Source organism: Podarcis raffonei, chromosome 5, assembly GCF_027172205.1.
Source record: "Podarcis raffonei isolate rPodRaf1 chromosome 5, rPodRaf1.pri, whole genome shotgun sequence".
NCBI classification, from domain to species: Eukaryota; Metazoa; Chordata; class Lepidosauria; order Squamata; family Lacertidae; genus Podarcis; species Podarcis raffonei.
Genome location: NC_070606.1, coordinates 82,345,303 through 82,366,544, shown reverse-complemented (window position 1 = coordinate 82,366,544; position 21,242 = coordinate 82,345,303). Strand labels below are relative to the sequence as shown.

General features: G+C 40.8%; 1 protein-coding gene across 2 annotated transcripts in view; it reads left to right on the top strand.

The window, feature by feature from the left end:
- The window catches only part of IFT80 (intraflagellar transport 80), a 65,762-nt gene extending 51,161 nt beyond the window's left edge, over positions 1-14,601 (top strand). For both annotated transcript variants that reach the window (XM_053390409.1, XM_053390408.1), the window contains exons 13-20: positions 1,031-1,095; positions 5,092-5,227; positions 6,106-6,253; positions 7,439-7,610; positions 9,627-9,716; positions 9,822-9,994; positions 11,229-11,352; positions 13,222-14,601. In XM_053390409.1, coding sequence (XP_053246384.1) covers positions 1,031-1,095; positions 5,092-5,227; positions 6,106-6,253; positions 7,439-7,610; positions 9,627-9,716; positions 9,822-9,994; positions 11,229-11,352; positions 13,222-13,335 — 1,022 coding nt within the window. In that variant the 3' untranslated portion in view covers positions 13,336-14,601. The remainder of the gene's footprint in view (positions 1-1,030; positions 1,096-5,091; positions 5,228-6,105; positions 6,254-7,438; positions 7,611-9,626; positions 9,717-9,821; positions 9,995-11,228; positions 11,353-13,221) is intronic.
- The last annotated feature ends 6,641 nt before the right edge of the window (positions 14,602-21,242 follow it).

Here is a 21,242-nt window from a genome sequence, read left to right as displayed (position 1 = left end):
TTTGTATAAAGTAGATTAATATATTAACTCACAAATCTCATGCTTGTCTACTCAGAAGTAAGTGCCACTGAGTTCAATGGGATTTACTCTCCTGTAATGGGGTACATAGGATAAAACTCTGTTTTATGAAGCTAGCTATGTGCACCTACTTAACCTTTTCATCTTTTTTTTTTGAACAGTAGCACTTTATCTTTTTCTTTTGAACAGTAGCACTTTACCATACCAACAGTAAAAAACAAAGTAGATCCTGCATTGTATTGTTAATATCCTTTATTTTTCAATATTTTACCTTATATTCCTGTAAGTCTAATTGAAAGATTTAATCATTTTATGACAAAATGTAGTGAGCAGGGATAAAAATAATCACATTTTAATTTTTCTGTCATGTATAGGTTTTTGTTTACAAAACTTACTATTTTGGCCCAAGGAATCAGCAGCTTGCAAAAGGACACAACTTGTGGGTGGGGGGCTCTTTGTCCAGTTGTTAAATTTCAGTTATAAGTCTTTCAGGTTTCTAGCACAAATCAAGCTTTCAAGCAAATAACAATAATAACAGTTCATAGCACTTCGATGAAAAGTTCCTGGGGTTTTTCCTCCTTACAGTCATATGACAAGAGTGTAAGGTATAATAGTAATCAAGCAGCTATTCTTTGCTTTGTGGTTATATTGTTAAAATGGTCAGAAATCACGAGAACTGGGATTCAGAGTGGCCTTGGCAGTGTGTTACATCTAGACATGTGAAACCCTGGTTCACACCCCAGCTCTACCATGAATTTTTTCAGTCTTATGTTATCAAGGTTATGGAAAAGGTAAATCAAGTAAAGGTTGTAAACTATTGTGTACCCTGGAAAACAAAGGACCAGCTAATAGATGCTTGGCACAAAATTTGAACTATAGTAAATGAAGAATAAAGTATACCAATGTTCCCATGCCATCCTTCTACCCTTAAGTTACAAAAACACTTAAAAATAAATAGAGTATAACAGTCAAATTATTTATTGATAATCTCTCTCTCTCCCCCCCCCTCAAGTTATTTACCTGTTTGAGCCTTTATCTGGAAAGCCCTTAGGAGATGGGAAGCCCCTTACTCATAAGGTAATGTACATAGTATCATTTAATATTTGGGGGTAATATCAATAGTCATTATCAGAGCAGACCAACACTGGAAATCGTCCTCTGTAATTTAGGTTGGAGAGGCAGGTGTAATGTTGCTGAAAACCTCGGTGAGCTCAGATTGTTGAAAGAGAGGTTGCATGAATAACTTTCTGCTTTGTAGCTTGGCTATGTTCCCAGTTTCGAGTTCCAAGTATCCCAGCATGTTATCAGTTAGAAATCAGCCAGTGTTGATTGAAACTGAGAGAAATCTTAATTCAGTGATCATTGAGATTAATATAGCTGTTTCAGCAGTTAGCTAATGGGAGTTTAGAAGTTACGCACATCTAATTAATGAAATACAGGTTTCAGTTTTAAAAGTCAGAAAAAGTATTTTGCCAGTTTGGCCAGATGTTTGATATATTTGTTTTTTTTTAAATAACTGTGCTTGGCTTTGTTTTTTAAAGCAATAAGATACAGGTCAGAGTAAGATAATTCATTTGTAGAATTGAATTATAATTGAATGAATTATAAATGAACATTTATTGTTGTTTTGTTGTTTATATACCACCCTGTATCCAAAGATCTGAGGTTGGTGTACAACATTAAGAATAATAATAATAAATAATAAATTTTATTTATATCCCGCCCTCCCCAGCCGAAGCCGGGCTCAGGGCGGCTAACAACAATCAAATAATCAAACAATCAAATAAACCAACATTCTAAAAATGTTTCATTATAAAAATTAATTAAAATCAAGTTAATGGCAACCATTAAGCAAAACTCTGTGCAGGTTGCCAGAGGAGGGAGTCAGGCTGCGCCCTGACCAAAGGCCTGGTGGAACAACTCTGTCTTGCAGGCCCTGCGGAAAGATGTCAAGTCCCGCAGGGCCCTAGTCTCTTCTGACAGAGCGTTCCATCAGATTGGAGCCGCAGCCGAGAAGGCCCTGGCTCTAGTTGAGGCCAGCCTAACCTCTCTGAGGCCTGGGACCTTCAGGATGTTTTTATTTGCAGACCGTAGGTTTCTTTGTGGGGCATACCAGGAGAGGCGGTCCCGTAGGTACGAGGGTCCTAGGCCGTATAGGGCTTTAAAGGTTAAAACCAGCACCTTAAACCTGATCCTGTACTCCACCGGGAGCCAGTGCAGCTGATATAGCACCGGATGAATGTGGTCTCGCAGCGAAGACCCCATAAGGAGTCTCGCCGCGGCATTCTGCACCCGCTGGAGTTTCTGGGTCAGTCTCAAGGGCAGCCCCACGTAGAGCGAGTTACAATAATCCAGTCTGGAGGTGACCGTCGCATGGATCACAGTGGCTAGGTCAAGGCGAGAGAGATAAGGGGCCAACTGCTTAGCTTGGCGGAGATGAAAAAATGCCGCCTTTGTTATAGCTGTAATCTGCGCCTCCATAGAGAGGGAGGTATCGAAGATTACACCCAAACTCTTAACGGACGGTGCTGGCACTAACTGCACCCCCGCAAGAGATGGGAGTTGCCCCCTCAATCCCATATCGTCCCGTCCCAGCCAGAGGACCTCTGTCTTCGAAGGATTTAACTTCAACCGGCTCCCACGTAACCATCCAGCCACAGCCTCCAGGCATCTGGTCAGTGTGTCTGGGGCCGAGTCAGGATGGCCATCCATCAACAGATAGAGTTGGGTGTCATCGGCATACTGATGGCAGCCCAGCCCAAAACTCCGAACAAGCTGGGCGAGGGGGCGCATAAAGATGTTAAAAAGCATCGGGGAGAGAATCGCACCCTGAGGCACTCCACACACCAAGGAGTGGCGCGATGACAATTCCCCCCCAAGCGCCACCCTCTGTCCCCGACCAGAGAGAAACGAGCGCAGCCATTGGAGGACTGTGCCCTGGATCCCCACGTCGGCAAGGCGGTGGTCTAGGAGTTCGTGATCGACCATGTCGAAGGCTGCTGACAGGTCTAGAAGAATCAGCAGCCCTGACCCGCCTCGATCCCGCTGCCTGCGGAGATCATCTGTTAGGGCGACCAGAGCCGTCTCGGTCCCATGACCAGCGCGGAAGCCGGACTGGAATGGATCGAGAGCCGATGTTTCATCCAGAAACCTACCAAGCTGTTCAGCAACCGCTCTCTCAATCACCTTACCCAGGAATGGGAGATTCGAAACCGGGCGGTAATTGGACAGATCTAAGGGATCTAATGATGTTTTCTTTAAGAGCGGACGCACCACTGCCTCCTTCAGTTCCCCTGGGAATATCCCGGTGCCAAGGGACAAATTGATGATATCCCCCAGGGGGGCCCGCACCTCATCTGGACACGCTCTAATCAGCCATGACGGGCACGGGTCAAGAGGACAGGTGGTGGGCTTTCCAGCTTGGAGGAGTCTGTCCACATCGGCTGGAGATATCCGGTCAAAGTGGTCCAATACTGGACCCGAGGACAGTCGAGGGGCCTCGAACATAATTCACAGAGCATAATAACAAAACATCATACAGAACACAATAATAGACAGCACAATGATAAAATAATCATAATAACATTCCCCTCCACACCCCCATATTTAATAGGCCATACACATTTTGTTCATAACTTTCTTTATTGGAGAGCTAGAAACTTACTTTTTTAAATAAGTGAAAGCTCAAAGTCTGGGCCTCAGGGGTGTCAGTGAAGGTCTTCATGGGCACTCGGTTCATGGCCCCTGCACTAAATAGCAAATGTCTTTTTCCTACATTTTCTTATTCCCATTCCCACATGCTTCTTGACCTGTCTCCTTCAATTTCTTGCTTCATTCTCCTTTCATATTCAACCTCTACCTTAGCACTACCCCCAGCTGCTCATTTCTTTCATCCCTACTTCCTGGTTCTTTTACATTCACTTAACTTCTTCTTCCTAGAACAGTTTTCCTCTTGTATTCCCTGTTTCTTTGTTATTGTTGTTCATAATAATAACAATAATAATAAATAAAAAAATGTCGAGTAGCACCTTAAAAAAGGTAAAGGATCCCTGACAGTTAAGTACAGTTGCGAACGACTCTGGGGTTGCGGCGCTCATCTCGCTTTACTGGCCGAGGGAGCCGACGTTTGTCCGCAGACAGGTTTTCTGGGTCATGTGGCCAGCATGACTAAGCCGCCTCTGGCGAAATCAGAGCAGTGCACGGAAACGCCATTTACCTTCCCATCGGAGCAGTACCCATTTATCTACTTGCACTTTGACGTGCTTTTGAACTGCTACGTTGGCAGGAGCTGGGACCAAGCAATGGGAGCTCACCCCGTCACGGGGATTCGAACTGCTGACCTCTTCAGATACCACGAAATGCACACAAAAGCTTATACCCGGAACAAGCTTAGTTAGTCTCTAAGGTGCTACTGGACATATTTTTATTTTTTATTTTGACTGTGTCAGACCAACACTGCTACCTACCTGAATCTAATAATAAAAAATACTATTTTTTATCTCTCAGTCTCCTTCAACACTTCCTTTGGCCCTTTCCCCTCAAATGAGGGAGACCCTCCCCCCCACACTCTGTCTCCTGGCCAATTTTACTCACAGTTGTTAGTTCTGGGGTTGGTCCAACCAAAATGCTTTGGCATGGCTAGGGACTGGAGCAGGCAATTTAAGGGGATCACCTGAAAGTGACCCATGGCCTACTGATGTGTCCCAGCCCAAACATGGCTCTAAAGGAAAGTGGTCTGTGACTTAAGATATTAATGTAATGTTGCCCACTTTTAGACTTCACACTATTCTGATAAAAAAATTATTCAACCTATTTATTACAAGAGGATTCAAGACCTGGTATAAGTTATACCTTTGACTTTGCATAGTGTAAGCTTGTGTGGTATAGTAGATAAAAGAGCAGAATCTGAAAGTGGAACACCCAGGTTCCTGCTTTCTTCTTGGACCAACTCACTGTCCTTCAGTGTACAATATCAATGTGCAAAATGTTTATTCCTATAATTCATTCTTGTTTGTTTTTTAAATAAAGCATTTAATTCCTAACTCCATGAAATATTACTGATTTATAATATAGACAGAAATCATGGAAATTGCCTTAGACCAAAAAGGACATACAAATGAAAGGAAGATTGCTTTTATTGACAAAAATAGAGACCTTTATATAACATCAGTGAAGAGATTTGGTAAAGAACAGAAGGTTATCAAAATAGGTAAGAATTAACTTTATGCAACAGATTTTTATCCCCTTCTTTCTAGCCCATCACTACTGACAAAATAAAAATTATTATCTTTTTTCTTGAAAGCCCTCCATTTTCCTGAAGCCCTCCACCCCACCCCACCCAAATGGTTCTTTCCCATGGAATCAAAATTTCTGGAAATTATATTTCTAAATAGAAGCATCCCTTAGGGGTGGGTGGACAATATTCCAGGAGTTAATTCCCATAATTGGCTTGCAACCGTGGATTAAGTCATGCCAATGGTATTTTCAGTTTCTAATATCTGCACATAATTTTACGGTGTCCAGTAAGTAAGCTAAAATACTGTACATGAAGCAATCAACAGTAATTTGTGATATTAAAAATTATATGCTCAGTACTTCTTTGTGTTCTCGGTGCAGTCATACATACAGGTTCTGCACCTAAGTAGACCAACACATGCTCACTTCCTTTTTGAGGGGTGGGGGAAGCCTAGCTGATGTTGGAGAGGGCATACTGCAGACACTGAGGCATAAAACTCCAGTAGGAGGACTGAGCCATAGCCCTGTGTGCTGCAAGGGGAAAAACAAGACACTCATGCCTGCTATTCTACAGTGAGAGGAAGTTTCAGAGCACACACAGGAACACCAAGAAAAGGGGTTTAAAAAACTACCCATGAATTCTCGCAGACTTGTGCTTGTTTGTTCTGCTTTAATCTTTCAGGGTACAAATTCTAATTTATGGGAAGTAAAACATAAACATTATTTTACACATAAGACAAAACTGTTACTTAGAGTCATATTTACTGGCAGAGAAGAGTTGAAGATACTGATGTTTATACTGTAGTGTCATGTGCTTGAGCAGATACTTGATTCTGCTTACTTTCTATTAAGGAACAATGGTGCATACTTTGGCGTGGAATGACACATGCAACATACTCTGTGGACTTCAAGATACACGCTTCACAGTCTGGTACTATCCCAATGTGGTATATGTAGACAAAGATCTCTTACCAAAAACCCTTTATGAAAGGGATGCAAGGTATTATATACTTTTATGTCTAGTGTTTAATTAATAGTACCCCCATCAATAAAATACTTTCCATTAGAACCATTGGGAGTAAGATTCCACAGTGTGAAAAACATGGGTGCAATTACAGGCGAAAACAAGTGTGAGTTGCCATTGTTTAATTTGGATCAGGGGCTAAATTTGAGCTACTAAGTTTGCAGTTTCAAATTATCAGTTTCCATCTCTCCACCTGAAGCATCTATCTGTTCTAGTTATTTACTTTCATTTTTAGGGCGGTAAATAGACCTAGCTGCTGTGTGCTAATCTATAAGCTCCCCTGTATAGTTAATGGTGGCACACTGCCATTGATTGTGGGCCCCCAGCTATTGAGCGCTCTCCCTAGAGAGGCTCATCTGGCACTGACATTAATGTACTGTTTATTCTCTCGTGCTTTTTAAACATCATTTTGTATTTATTTAACCTTAGTTATTGCCACTTGATGATTGATTTTTAGCTCCTATGAGGTGTGTTTACCTCTTTGGCTGAGTTAAATCTCTTGTTTTCTATGGTTGACATTTTGCTTTGATGCTGTTTGAATTCAGTGTTTAATTCATTTTAATGTGTTTTTCTTATAACTTGTTTTTTTACTCTGTTTTCTGTATACCGCCTAAATTATTTTATGAGGTGTCACTGATACAAAAAATAAAAATAATGTGATGTCACAAAAGCCCAGAAGAGAAATTGGGGTATATAGACATGAAGAATATTGCCATGTTTCTATTGACAGGCAATGAATACTAAGAGAATGCTATTCTGAGTGCTTCCTCAGTCTCTCCTACATTGAGCACAGACCCTTAAACATGCCCACATTTCATTGGATGGCAGGATTGCACACCCATAGTCCTTTTCATTATGGAGAGGTGCAAAGAGCTTCTCTCTAAGTGGTTGATGTAAGTGCCTTTCCACCATTGATGGGAGCAATTGATACTGGAGGCTTGCTTACACTACTTTGAAGTCTTGTCTCTTTTCTTGGTTTTTTTAGATGTGGCAGCCATTTTGTGCTATTCCACACCTTCGTGTCAGCCATTTTGTGAGTGGCACCCACATCAGCTTCTCAAAATTTCAGATGTGCCCACTAGCCCAGAAACTTTGAAATCCCTCCTTTAGACAAAACTATTCAACATTCAAATAATTTTATGATATTTTTCATCTCAACAGCGAATTTAGTAAAAATCCCCAGATTGTGAGTTTTGCTGGAAGTCAAGTAACGGTCAGGAGAGCCGATGGCTCACTTATTCACATCAGTATTTCACCTTATCCAGCCATACTCCATGAATATGTCAACAATTCAAAATGGGAAGATGCTGTCAGATTATGTCGCTTTGTTAAGGTAAATATAAAATTCTGCAGCAGAGTTTTTTGTAGTTTTTTATACCCATTACTACTTCAACTTTTGAAAAATGGACTTTGAAATATGAACTTTGTCAGGTTTTTGGGTCTGCCCTCAGCCATGCAAAGAGTTCTCTCTATGTCCCATCATAAAGTGTTTTTGAAACTCCCCTAGTTTTTAAAAACTAGCTTATGATGCACTAAATAGTTCCACACCGCTCTGCTTCAGAGCCAGTGAGAATTCTAAAATTATTTACATTCTGGTAAAGCCATATTTCTTTTCTTTATTATGAATTTGCAGACATGTTCTTACCTCTCTTTTTAATTCAAATTATCATAAATTATAACTGTGGCATTTTATCTGCCAAAAAAGTTGAAATAGAGCATGCAGGTTTGTAGGATTGAATTCCCCCCAAAATTCTTAAAATGCTTTTTAAAATGCAGTTGATTCTCATTGATGCAGCTGGTCATTTGCCTGAGCTGAGTAGCAAACTGCTCATCCTTCCTTCTGACTGGCTGCCTTTTGGCTCACACCTGCTTCCAGAGTGCTGTCATATGTGCCTGTCCAGGCTGTTTAAATGTAGGCGTTGGCAGCCACCATTACAGTGTTTACATTCTATGTTTTTTGCACATAAGGGTTTTCTACGCGTAAGGGTTAGTAGCCTTTTAAGGGCAGAAGAGAAAAGGGAACATGCAACACTGTGTTCTGACTCTTTTCTGTCTTCTGAAACAAGAACAGGCTCGTTAGTATAGTTCACTGCTATGGTGGCTGTCTCTCCTGGCAACAGATAACCTTGCCGCAGGTGGGGATGGGAGCAAAGGGCAGCAAGGCAAGCAGATACATAAGTTGCTAACTCACTTCTATTTGTTTACATGGCAGGGTTATGCAGTCGTTTACAAAAACCCTAACCCCATTTACCTGGGGAAATGCCTCATTGAATCCGGTAGTAGTTACTTCTGAGTAGACTTGGTTAGGATTGCACTATCAGATAGCTTTGGTTTCTACACTAATTTTTATATAATGCATTTGCCCCTCTTAAGAGCATGCAAATAGAAATACAGTGGTACCTTGGGTTAAGAACTTAATTAATTCCAGAGGTCCGTTCTTAACCTGAAACTGTTCTTAACCTGAAGCACCACTTTAGCTAATGGGGCCTCCCACTGCTGCCACCGCGCCGCTGCTGCACGATTTCTGTTCTCATCCTGAAGCAAAGTTCTTAACCCGAGGTAATATTCCTGGGTTAGCGGAGTCTGTAACCTGAAGCGTCTGTAACCCGAGGTACCACTGTATCATTCATATCTGGTAGCTTTAACAATATGGTTACAAACAGTTATACCTAGAACGGAATATATTTACTATAATTAACAATAAAGTTTCATCAAGTAATTTTGCTATAATATGTATGGAATTTGTAACTTTCTGATTTATTCACATGCACTTGAAATTATCATTATAAAATAAATATATCAGTTGTCTCTTATAACATAGTTTAAAAGCAGAATCTGACATACTTTTTTATTGTCCATCATTTTGGTTCTTTTCTGTTATCTCTGGCTTCTGCTTACATTTCAGTGTCAGTAGTGAACAAAGGTTCTTCTTCAAATACAAAATTTAATTGTAGAGTACCCCCTCTTCGTGGAGAAAGAATATCTATTGGCAAATCTGTTTGCAGCCCATATTTAATACTACTACTAATAATAAATTTTATTATTTGTACCCCGCCTATCTGGCTGGGTTTCCCCAGCCACTCTGGGCGGCTTCCAACAGAACACTAAAAACAGAATAACACTTCAAACATTAAAAACTTCCCTAAACAGGGCTGCCTTCAGATGTCTTCTGAAAGTCAGATACTTGTTTATTTCATTGACATCTAATAGTAGAAATGAATAAATGTGGGGTAGGGTGATGGGAGACCACAGTGACACTTTAACAGCTTGATATAGACTTTAACTTCTGCTCATTTTTCTTTGGCTGAAAACAAATGATTGTCTTAAACTTCTTCTCTTTCACCTTAAGGATCAAACATTGTGGGCATGTTTAGCTGCTATGGCAGTAGCCAGTAAAGATATGAATACAGCAGAAGTAGCCTATGCATCAATAGGTGAAGTAAGTAGATTCGCCTTAATAATTTGGCTTCTTAGTTTTTTGCAACGTAACTTTAAATGCGCTAATTTTATTATAACTGTTGCATTTTTTAAAATAAAAAAACAGATCGACAAAGTTCAGTATATCAGTTCTATTAAAGATCTTCCATCAAAGGAATCAAGATTGGCTCATATCCTGCTTTTCAGTGGAAATGTACACGATGCTGAAACACTGCTTCTTCAAGCTGGCCTTATTTATCAAGCTATTCAAGTCAACATTAACCTTTACAACTGGGAAAGGTAATATGTTTCTTATGGATGTAGCATGTGCCTTACAGATTCAACTAATGCTATTGTGAGATACTTGTAAGTCAGTTCCATTATTTTATTAGTCATTGTTCCCTGACATTTAACTAAAATTGTTTTGAACACTAAATATTTGGGAGAAAAAAGAATATTTAATCCTATTATTCTGCCCTGAAGGCAATATATTTTCTTATGAATGTAAAAGAAGGGCTGGATTCAGCTAACAGGTCCCACTAGCTGAAGCCTGCATGAATATGTATACTAGCACAATGGGGCTTTCTTCCTCCCCTCACCCTATTTGCTCCCAAATTGGTTTGGAGGGGGGGCAGGAGACCCCCCCAAAAAAACCATCATGTGTGGGAAGATTGTTCCATCAGGCAAGCACTGACAGAGCAATCTCCCATAATATCTAAGAAAACCCATAATATTTATTATGCTGTTTTTGTTGGTGGTGGTTCGTTTTAACTGTAGAAGTGAGTCACCAATGTAGCACCTCCCGCGGAGAAGAGAGTGTGCTTGCTCTTCCATTCTACTTTAAACATGCTTTAGTTGAGATATTTCTAGTCATTGATGCTTTAGTTGAGATTCCAGCGTTGCAGGGGGTTGGACTAGATGACCCTCGGGGTCCCTTCCAAATCTAAAGATCTTCGATTCTATGAAAGACCAAACTGGGTCTATTTGCTCCTTACTTATGTATAATATTTATGATTTTCCTTAAGTATAATAGCTGGGATCCCTCAAGCCTATTTTAGGTGAGCCAGGGGCTTCTCCTGTTGATAAACCCCAAAAGTCTCTTGTGGAAATCCCTGGAGTCACAGATTTTTAACTCCAGCAATACAGGGATCACAGAGTGGCATTATTTGTGTTTAGAGTCTCTCCAATAGTTATATGAATCATTGTTTACTCTTGAAAGCAGCAATGTTGCTTTAAATACATTATAAACTTTTTGAGCAAAGTATATTATATGGGGAAGATACGTTTCAGTTTCTTAATAGCACTGTAAGGACAATAGAAATATGACTGCTTCTCATAACATACTTCATAAAATTCGTCTAGTGCCTAGACATCATTGCCAGCACTAATGCTAGGTTTCTTCTTGCTTTATGTCAAGAAAACTTTCCACCAGTGTAGTCACTGTACAGCATGTATTTTTTATAAAAACCAAAGCATTTGTAATTAGGCCAGTTTCTGAGTTCAGCCTGATGAGCTCATTATTGTTTTCTTCTAGGGCACTAGAACTTGCAGTGAAACACAAGACACACGTTGACACGGTTCTGGCTTACCGACAAAAGTTCTTGGATGACTTTGGTAAAAAAGAAACAAATCAGAGGTTTTTGCAGTATGCAGAAGGGGCAAGTATTTGTGGAAGCTGTTCTATACATTGTCAGAAAGTCAGCATTATAGCTGTGAAACAATTTGAAACTATAGTCTAATATGAGATTAGTAATACTTTGTGCTTGTGCTTTTACAGTAGCAGATAAAACTAACTGTTTATTATCTTTAGTTTTCAGGGTCTGCATTTTGTGGCTTAATTTTTAATGTCTACAGAGCTGGGCCCAAAGTATGTTAGGGGATGTCCTATGACAATTTTGACAGTCACGCTGTGTAAATATTACACAGCTGCGTAATATAGGTGGAACTTAGTCATGCTGGCGACATGGCCCAGAAGCTGTACACCGGCTCCCTTGGCCAATAAAGTGAGATGAGCGCCGCAACCCCAGAGTGGTCCACGACTGGACCTAATGGTCAGGGGTCCCTTTACCTTTACCTTAGAAACATTAAGGTTGGGGTTTTTTTCTGTTTCTGAAGCTTTCAATTTTGAGGTTTCACCAGTACAAGCTGGTTCAGTAACAGATGCGGTCATAACCTATTCTTGGGTTGACATCCTGTGGGGCCACTACAGCAAAAGCCCCAGTGCTGTTTTGCTTAGCATAGCTTTTAGTAAGGTATAATAAATATTATCTGAAAATCATATGCAGCTTTTGGCAATCTGCATCATAGCCTTCACGCTCCTCCTGTGTAAGAGAGGGATAGAGATTTAGCGAAGCAGCATGTGGGACATAACTTGGCCAGCAATATTTGGCAAGTTTTGATTGTACTATAACAGATCTCAGTAGCAGCCTTCTGAAACAACATAAAATAGTTGTGGTAAAGGGAGGCCTCATTTGGCTCTTAAGTCACCACTGTTATTTGTGCCATCTTTGATGGAAGTGGAGACATAATATACAATAAGGGGGAATACAGGCTGAAATCCAAACAGCTAATGCAAGGGGCTTCAGCAAGGGGCCAGTTGCCTTTTTAATTTTAACAGCTGAGTTCTTTAACAGATCACAAACTGCTTTTGAAACTCCCATCATTTTCAAAATCTGTCTCTATGTGACATGGGGTCATGTTTGATAAAAACAAGCATAACTCTTTGCGTCTAGAGAACATATTTCTTACTTCTTTAGATCCTAGACATTTATTAATTGTAATAAAATTAACAAGGTTTTTTGTTTTTTGTATTTGCTGTGAAGCTGTGGTACAAACTGCAGTGAATATGGCAAAAGATGGGTATCATTCTCTTGCACACATACACACACACACACACACACACACAGAGAGAGAGAGAGAGAAAGAGAGAGAGAGTTTTCCTTGAAAATATTTAGGAGTCATTGCTTTCTAAAGGTTCTGAAATATGCACAAATTCCATTTCTTGTATGTAGGATTACAGTAAACATACATGTTCATTTCGCAGCTTCAACATTAAGTGTTGATTTGCCTCTATGAATATGCCATTACAGATACAAAACCTTAGCTAGAGCTTTTATATACATCCACATCACCTCAAACAGTACTTTAAGTGGTCAGGTCACACATTCAGCAGCCAATCAACAGATTTAGAGAAAACAAGCAAGGACTTTCCAGAGTGACAACCCATGAGCTGCAAGGGGCTGCCAACAGAAGGAAAAATTGGCAATCCATTTGCATGCAGAAGCATTTGCTGCACCCACATGGGCTTGTCTGGATCGCTGCCATAGTACCAAGATTTAGTTTCTTAATCTTGCTAACACATTGCAGAAAGCTGCCCAGCCACAAAAGGCCAACAAGCAGAAAGTTATGAAGAAATCTGTAGCAGATGTAACATATAAAGTAAAGACTTGTCAGGTTAATTTATATGCATCTACTATAATTATGATTAATGGATACTTTCTCTCCCCCTCGCCCCCTGGCTTCTGCAGCTTGAAGTCAACTGGGATAAAATCAAAGCCAAAATAGAATTGGAAATTGCTAGAGAGAGAGAACGAGCTGCAGCTACACCAGCAGTCAGAGCAAGCGTAACCATACAGCGCTAAGTAGCATGCTGATTATATTAAGTGGTGGTTTTATCACTCTGCTACTTCAGCATACTGGTAAGCCTTGGTATTTTGGGATGGACAGTAGTGCCTGACTCCCATATCCTGGACTTTCTATAGCTATTGCTTTATTGTTAATGCAAATGAATTTGTATGTATGTCATCTTATGCTACGAACGACAATCCTATTCTGGTCATGGTAATATGAAAAGTTTGGAATGAGCATGACATATGTTACCAGAATCAGGTTCTCTGACTTGGTTTCTCAAAAGAAAATTGTTGGTCTTGGTAGCAGAGCTGAGGCAGTGGAAACTATTACATAAATAAATGGTCAACTATTAAGATTACCAATAGACAAGCATGGAATTTATTTTCAAAGCAGACCACTTACCTAAACATATTTATGCCTAAGGAAGGTCTTTTTGTATACAAGTTTATGGATCAGAAGTATAATCTGCCTGAAAACTGAGGAAGCATTATACCATGAGCACAGACTGATGTCCTGAAACTGCTGGATAATGAATATTTCCAAGGAATTTAATAAAGTTTCTGATTTGATTTTCTTTTGTAAATGATTTTGAGATTGCAGGGTTAACTTTAGCAGAAGCAGCGCAATGAACCCTGCTAGCATGAAACAAATTTTGTTGATATAGACAGTGGCATACAAGATGGTTGATGTAATGGGTAGTCCTTAATTGAACTAACTTCTGTTGACACTGAAGTATACAAAACATAAACTCTGTACAGTGAATACCAGCATATGCAAACACCAAACTAGAGATACTTTTTTAAAACTTATTTTCTCCCAAGTTCAACATAGCAAGTAATCCATCTAACACTGTGCATATGTTGTAAAACGTGTTTGTTTAAAATGACACTTATTTTTTCTAGAAATAGTTAATGCTAGGTGATAAGGCCTTTCTATTTTTGAAAAGGTTCAGATATCCCCGTTCTTTAAAAGCATTTTGTGATGGTAAGCTGTCCCATGTCCCTTATTTATATATGGTATTTCACCAGTGCACTGGGGATTTAGAAAAACCTCAAGCCACTTTATTGGTGTAGCCTCATTACTTGTCCAAAGTATCTCCATTGCCAATGATTTCAAGAATACAGCACTAATGTCCTGATTGTTTAATAGGCAAAACACAATATTTTATGGTGATATCAGTAGTAAAATATTTTTGTACAGTAAATCATTACTTGGAATCCTTTTGTAACTGGTGTTAATGGAAATGCTGTGCCTTTCATAATAAATGCATAAATTATTACGTGTTTCGGTTTGTTAATGAACTTGCTAAATGAAACCATTCTCTCCTTAAGCATTTGCAATACTTTGAAATATTACAAATCCACCACAGGCTTTGTTCCTGTTAGCCAGGAAAGCAGCCTTACATATCACTTAGTGCCGTGTCAAATGTACATAAGAAGCATGGACAGCCAAATGGCAGGAGACTCACATTTTTACCATAATGTCCAAAGTCAGATCATGGAGCCCTTCAATGAAATGTGAGAGCTTTACCTTGAATTTCAGAGCAGAAGTGAGGATTTTTGAAGCACAAGTCTTTGTCTTGTTTGTCATTATGGCCTAATTGGACTCAATTGAGCTCTAATAAATTATATTACGTAGAAGCCGTTATCATCCATTGTAAACAATATTATCCATAACAACTATATAAATATAATACAAATATGAACTGGGAGGGGTGGCTAACACCCCAGAGGACAGGATCACACTTCAAAACGACCTTGACAGATTAGAGAACTGGGCCAAAACAAACAAGATTAATTTTAACAGGGAGAAATGTAAAGTATTGCACTTGGGCAAAAAAAATGAGAGGCACAAATACAAGATGGGTGACACCTGGCTTGAGAGCAGTACATGTGAAAAGGATCTAGGAGTCTTGGTTGACCACAAACTTGACATGAGCCAACAGTGTGACTCGGCAGCTAAAAAAGCCAATGCAATTCTGGGCTGCATCAATAGGAGTATAGCATCTAGATCAAGGGAAGTAATAGTGCCACTGTATTCTGCTCTGGTCAGACCTCACCTGGAGTACTGTGTCCAGTTCTGGACACCACAGTTCAAGAAGGACACTGACAAACTGGAACGTGTCCAGAGGAGGGCAACCAAAATGGTCAAAGGCCTGGAAACGATGCCTTATGAGGAACGGCTAAGGGAGCTGGGCATGTTTAGCCTGGAGAAGAGGAGGTTAAGGGGTGATATGATAGCCATGTTCAAATATATAAAAGGATGTCACATAGAGGAGGGAGAAAGGTTGTTTTCTGCTGCTCCAGAGAAGCGGACACGGAGCAATGGATCCAAACTACAAGAAAGAAGATTCCACCTAAACATTAGGAAGAACTTCCTGACAGTAAGAGCTGTTCGACAGTGGAATTTGCTGCCAAGGAGTGTGGTGGAGTCTCCTTCTTTGGAGGTCTTTAAGCAGAGGCTTGACAGCCATATGTCAGGAGTGCTCTGATGGTGGTTCCTGCTTGGCAGGGGGTTGGACTTGATGGCCCTTGTGGTCTCTTCCAACTCTATGATTCTATGAGATCTTGAGGTCCCCCACCCCCAGTGGGGCCCCACTAGGCCCACCTAGTGTGTATGATTTCAGGTGACCAATTTTTCCTTTGCAGTGTGGCCTGAGCTCCAGCTCCGCATCCGACCCCCTTCCTGCGGAAAAGGGTGCCTCGCTGGCTGCGGAAAGGAGGAGGAAGAGGAGCCGCCACCACTGGCCACCACAACAGGCCTGTGTGTGTGATGTCACACATCCACATTGCAGCGGCGGTCTCTCACAATTTTGGGAGGGAGACGGCAACCCTGTTTTGGAGTGCAAATCCATTGAGCAGGCCCTAACCATGTCAGCACTGATGTTAACTACAGTTCGGAGTATTAAGGGTTCCTGCTTCCAGCATCAACAGCCAGCTTTAAACCGTTGTTTCAGATACTGAATCAAACAGGAACCCTGACAACCTCCAACGATGGTTAACATAAATGCCAATATAAAAATTGTCTGTGATTAATCTCAGCAAGAGACATCTGCTGAGGTGGCACGATTTCAGCAAACCAGTTGATGGCCATGTCTAATCATTCAGTAGTGTTATATCCGCACTGGCATCATGAGAATTCTCACTGTAGCTGTGCTAGCAAATGATGTGAGCAAGAGTGAATTTCTCAAAACAGACCCTCTCAAATGCTTTTTTTAACTTCATATTTTATTTTATCCAATTAGTTATTATAGAGCTCAAGTTCGGTATGTTGAGTTGATGACAGAACCCCTAGTTAACATTCCAACACATTTAAGAAACATTCCACAAGGGAATGAACGTCTCCCAATGGACATGCGTCCCCAGGTTTTGGACACGCAGGGCTTGTACTTGTGCACTTAATACATTTATAAATGCTCTGGTTGCACTAGCTAGTAGTTGCTGCTATGGCATACTTTTTAGCCACAGCGGAAATGCATAACTTTGCAATACATCTTTTCTTTAAGTTCTTCTGTTATTTTTATTCTGTGATACTCCTGGAAAAAAGTAATTGTAGCATGCTCATAACTGATAGAGAGAAGCAATTCTGTGATAAGCACTAAAAATTGCACTGCTTCCATTTTTTTATAAATCCAGAAGAAGCAAAATCTGAACCAAAAATGTACGTCCCACTGACAAGAGCCTCAAGGATATGCCAAGCTATTACACACCCCAGGAAGGTTTTTAAAGTACTAAAACACTCCAGGCCCGGTTTCAAATGGGCCTCGTGCCAAGTTAAAATGCTTTTTCAAAGCATAAGACAAATCTGAAAAGTAATAGGATCCTGGCATATTTGCTTTGGCTTCCCTCACAGAAATGTTAAATGATTCCCATAATATAATTTGCAGTACTGGAGTAATTTGGGCTTGTATTAAATATAAATGAGAACTGTACCATTTTTATCAAAATTTGAGATAAGCTGGAACAATCCACCTCCCTTTCTCTCCTGTGAGGATTTTGTGGGCAAATAAAAAGCACTTGGATCTTCATCTTCAAATGCTCCAAGGGGAAGAACACAAGGAGTGCCCTGCTGGGTCACACCAAAGGCACATCCAGTCCTGCACTCTGAGAGTAACCAGCCACATGCTCCCAAGAAGCTCCTAAGTAGGGCATGAAGCTGAAAATCATTCCCTGTTGTTCATTCACTGCATCTGGTAGCCAAATATAATGCTTCTGGATATACAGGCTTCCCTTTTAGCTACCATGGCTCAAGCCACTGGTGGATAGATGGATAAATTTGTCTTGATACATTTAAAGCCCCCCTCCCATGGTAGTGGTCATCACCACATGTTGTACCAGTGATTAGGGCAGTGGTCCTATGTACACTAAGTATTTAAACCCTGTGAAACTTCTGAGTAAACATGCATAGGATTAGACTATAAATTTATTATGTGCTGTGTAAGAACACCACAGGGTAAGATCCAACTAGGCTATACTCGGAGTAGACCCAGTGAACATAGCATATGAATGTGCAAGCTGCCTTGAACTGAATCAGATCACTGGTCTTTCTAGCTCAGTGCCATCTACAATAACTAGCAGAAGCTCTCCATGGTTTCAGACAAGGAGTATCTCGCAGCCTGACATACACTTGCCTGTGATTAAAGTTCTGCATGGATAGCAAAGTTAGCCATGTCCATTAATTTCAGAGTATATCCTCTGAGTATGACTTAGTTGGATCATACCCTGTTGGCACAGTGGCTCTATCCAGATGTTTAATTAAAAGCATAGTTACATCTGTATCCTGATTTGCCCAAACTCCATTTAACTGGTTAGACAACAACAACCTGATGGTTTGGTGGTCCTATTTCCCCTGCATAACTGAAAAATTGAGAAGCTGAAGACCTGTTAATGTGCATTTGTAGCTCTGAATGGCTAACATAGTGCATGGCAGAGGTGGAGAACCTGTGGCTGGACTATTGGAAGTTGAAGCCTAACAACATCTGGAGGACCACAGAAACTTGAAAAGGGTTGGAAGTCCCACACATTCAGTTCCTACCATTAAATGTAAACCCTCTCTACAAATCAGAGAGAAGAAAGTGATAAGGATGGTGGGTTTTTCTTAAGAGTGTGTGCCACAAGATGAAGCAGGTTGATTTGGAAAGGACTGCAGTTTTCCCAGGACTTGCACTTCATTTTTAAGCCCCACCTCCATCTGCAAAAGAGGCTACAAATGTGCATATGAATTAAGGTATATGCAAATTTGATGCAAATTTGTCATCTTTGGAAAATGCAGCAGAGGCTCAATCTAGTATACTAGGCCCCTTAAAACCTCGCTGGTACCCCCAGCCTTTGCCCATGTTTGTATTTTGAACCATGTATGAAGATTTCCCAATTATTTCTGCTTATTATGAGATGTGAAAATAACTGCAACAAAGACTCATAAAAGGCATTCATTTTTTATTTTTGCAGTTTAATTCTGAATATAGTGGAAAAGGAAGCTTTCATATTGTGCCGGGTGAATTTTACCCATCCCTCACAAAACCTGATTTGCTTCTCAGCGAAACCTGCAATCCACCCACTCCCCAGTTTCTTTTTAGTTCATATTCAGTTCCCCCGCCCTCATAAGCTAAACACATCAAAATGGAGCATTCTGTAGAAGCAATCAAATTCCCTACTAAAAGCAAAATCCCATCATTTGAAAAATGATCTCAGCCACAACTTGGGTCGGCCATAAGGGGCTGGGACCTTTTGGTCAGAAACTTTTAGATCAGCTTCCCCCAGATTGTTCCCAAATTGTTTTGGGGGAGGGGCAATGCTGACACACTCATTATCATCATTATTGTCACATCTTTCCTGATTGTTCCCAAGGGTTTTGTTTTGTTTTGGAGAGGGGCATTTCAGAGGCATCATTATCATCATCTTTTCCTCCTGCCTGATCCACAGCAGTGATTCTTCCCAAGTTGTGTTGAGAAAGATGAGCGCAGTGCAAAGGAAGAAACATCGTTAAGCTCTTAATTTTGACATAGTCACATTAAAAGAGAAGTTTGGATTTGATATTCCGCTTTATCACTACCCTAAGGAGCCAAAGCGGCTAACAATCTCCTTTTCCCTTCCTCCCCCACAACAAACACTCTGTGAGGGGAGTGAGGCTGAGAGACTTCAGAGAAGTCTGACTAGCCCAAGGTCACCCAGCAGCTGCATGTGGAGGAGCAGGGAATCAAACCCGGTTCACCAGATTACGAGTCCATTGCACTTAACCACTACACCACACTGGCTCTAGGTGAACAAATGCTGCCCCCTGCTTCCCCAAAAGGCTGCACACAGGGCCTCACAGACCATAAATCTGCACTGCCTGGAGGGCCACATTTTGTCTCCCAACCCTGCCTTAATGTAGATTTCATGTGCATGCAGCATACCAATGGCAAAATAAATATCAGTTCAAGCCTCAAAACCAAAACAGCTTTTGAAATATTGGCAGAAACTCAGATGGATCCATTGTGCTGCAGGCACTCAAGTTAATTACACAATGTGCTCCGTTTTAGGTTGTCAAACAGTGTTTAGCATTACAGCCAATGCTACCACTCTGAAAGGAAGGAGGGAGACCAAAGAAAAACGCCAAAGATGCAGATGCAGAATGAAATCAAGGAGGCATCCACAGGAGGAACTGTTGTACTGATGCAAGACTTCAGGTGGCCTCACATAGACTTGAATACATTTGTGTTCCAGTCAAACAAAGTGGCACAGTCTCTAAATACCCTCAGTGATGGTGATCTAAATAGGTTGGCCACAACACCAACTACAAAGCATGATTTTAACTTTGTTAAACCAGCTGGTAACAGGGACCATAGTACTATCAAATTGAGCGTGTATGTAAGTTGAGAATTGCCAAGTAAGCTCAACGATCACATGTGGCTTCAAAAGAAGAAACGTATCAAAAAGGAGGAGAATGATAAAAAGTTTAAAGGTAAAGTGAAGGTGGTTAAATCTCTCCAGAATGCTTGGAGGTTGTGCAAAACTGCTATAATCGAAGCTCACCTGCAATGTATACTATCAATCACAAAAGGTACCAACAGAAAATACCAGCATGCTTAACAGAGTGAAGGAAGCTATTAGAGACAAGGAGCCTTCTTTTGGAAAATGAAAGTCTTGTCTAATTGAGAACATAAAGGAACACAAACTTTGGGGAAAAGAAATGCAAGGAATGCAGAAAAAGAACTAAAGTAGCACATTGCTAAAAGCAAAAACTACAATCTCCAAAGAAATAGAGTGGTACCTCTGGTTATGAACTTAATTTGTTCCGGAGGTCCGTTCTTAACATGAAACTGTTTTAACCTGAGGTACCACTTTAGCCAATGGGACCTCCCGCTGCTGCTACGCCGCCAGCACGCGATTTCTGTTCTCATCCTGAGGTAAAGTTCTTAACCCGAGGTACTACTTCCGGGTTAGCAGGGTCTGTAACCCGAAGTGTTTGTAACCTGAGGTGTTTGTAACCCGAGGTACCACTGTAATTAGCAGCAGGAAACTAGCTAGGGAGAGTGTTTGACTTTTGGATGACAAGGATGTCAAAGGTGTGCTAAAGGAGGAAAAGGTGTTTACAGAATAGCTGAATGATTTTTGTGCATCAGCCTCCACAGCAGAAGTGCAGGGAGACTGCTGTTACACTCAGGTCCTTCTTTTCTTGCTTTCCATAGGCATCTGGTTGGATGCTGTGCGAACAGGATGCTGGACTACTAGATGAACCATTGGCCTGATCCAGCAGGGCTCTGATGTTATTGCAGTGGCTCTGCTCCTAACTTGCAGGGTTGCTGCCAAAAAGTAGAACTAGGAGACTGTTGCTCAGCTTCATGGCTTTGGGGCTGTGTGGGATCCCACAAGCATCTGTCCTGTCACCTATATGCTATATGAAACCTGTTACAAGCGATCATCTGGGGATTTGGAGC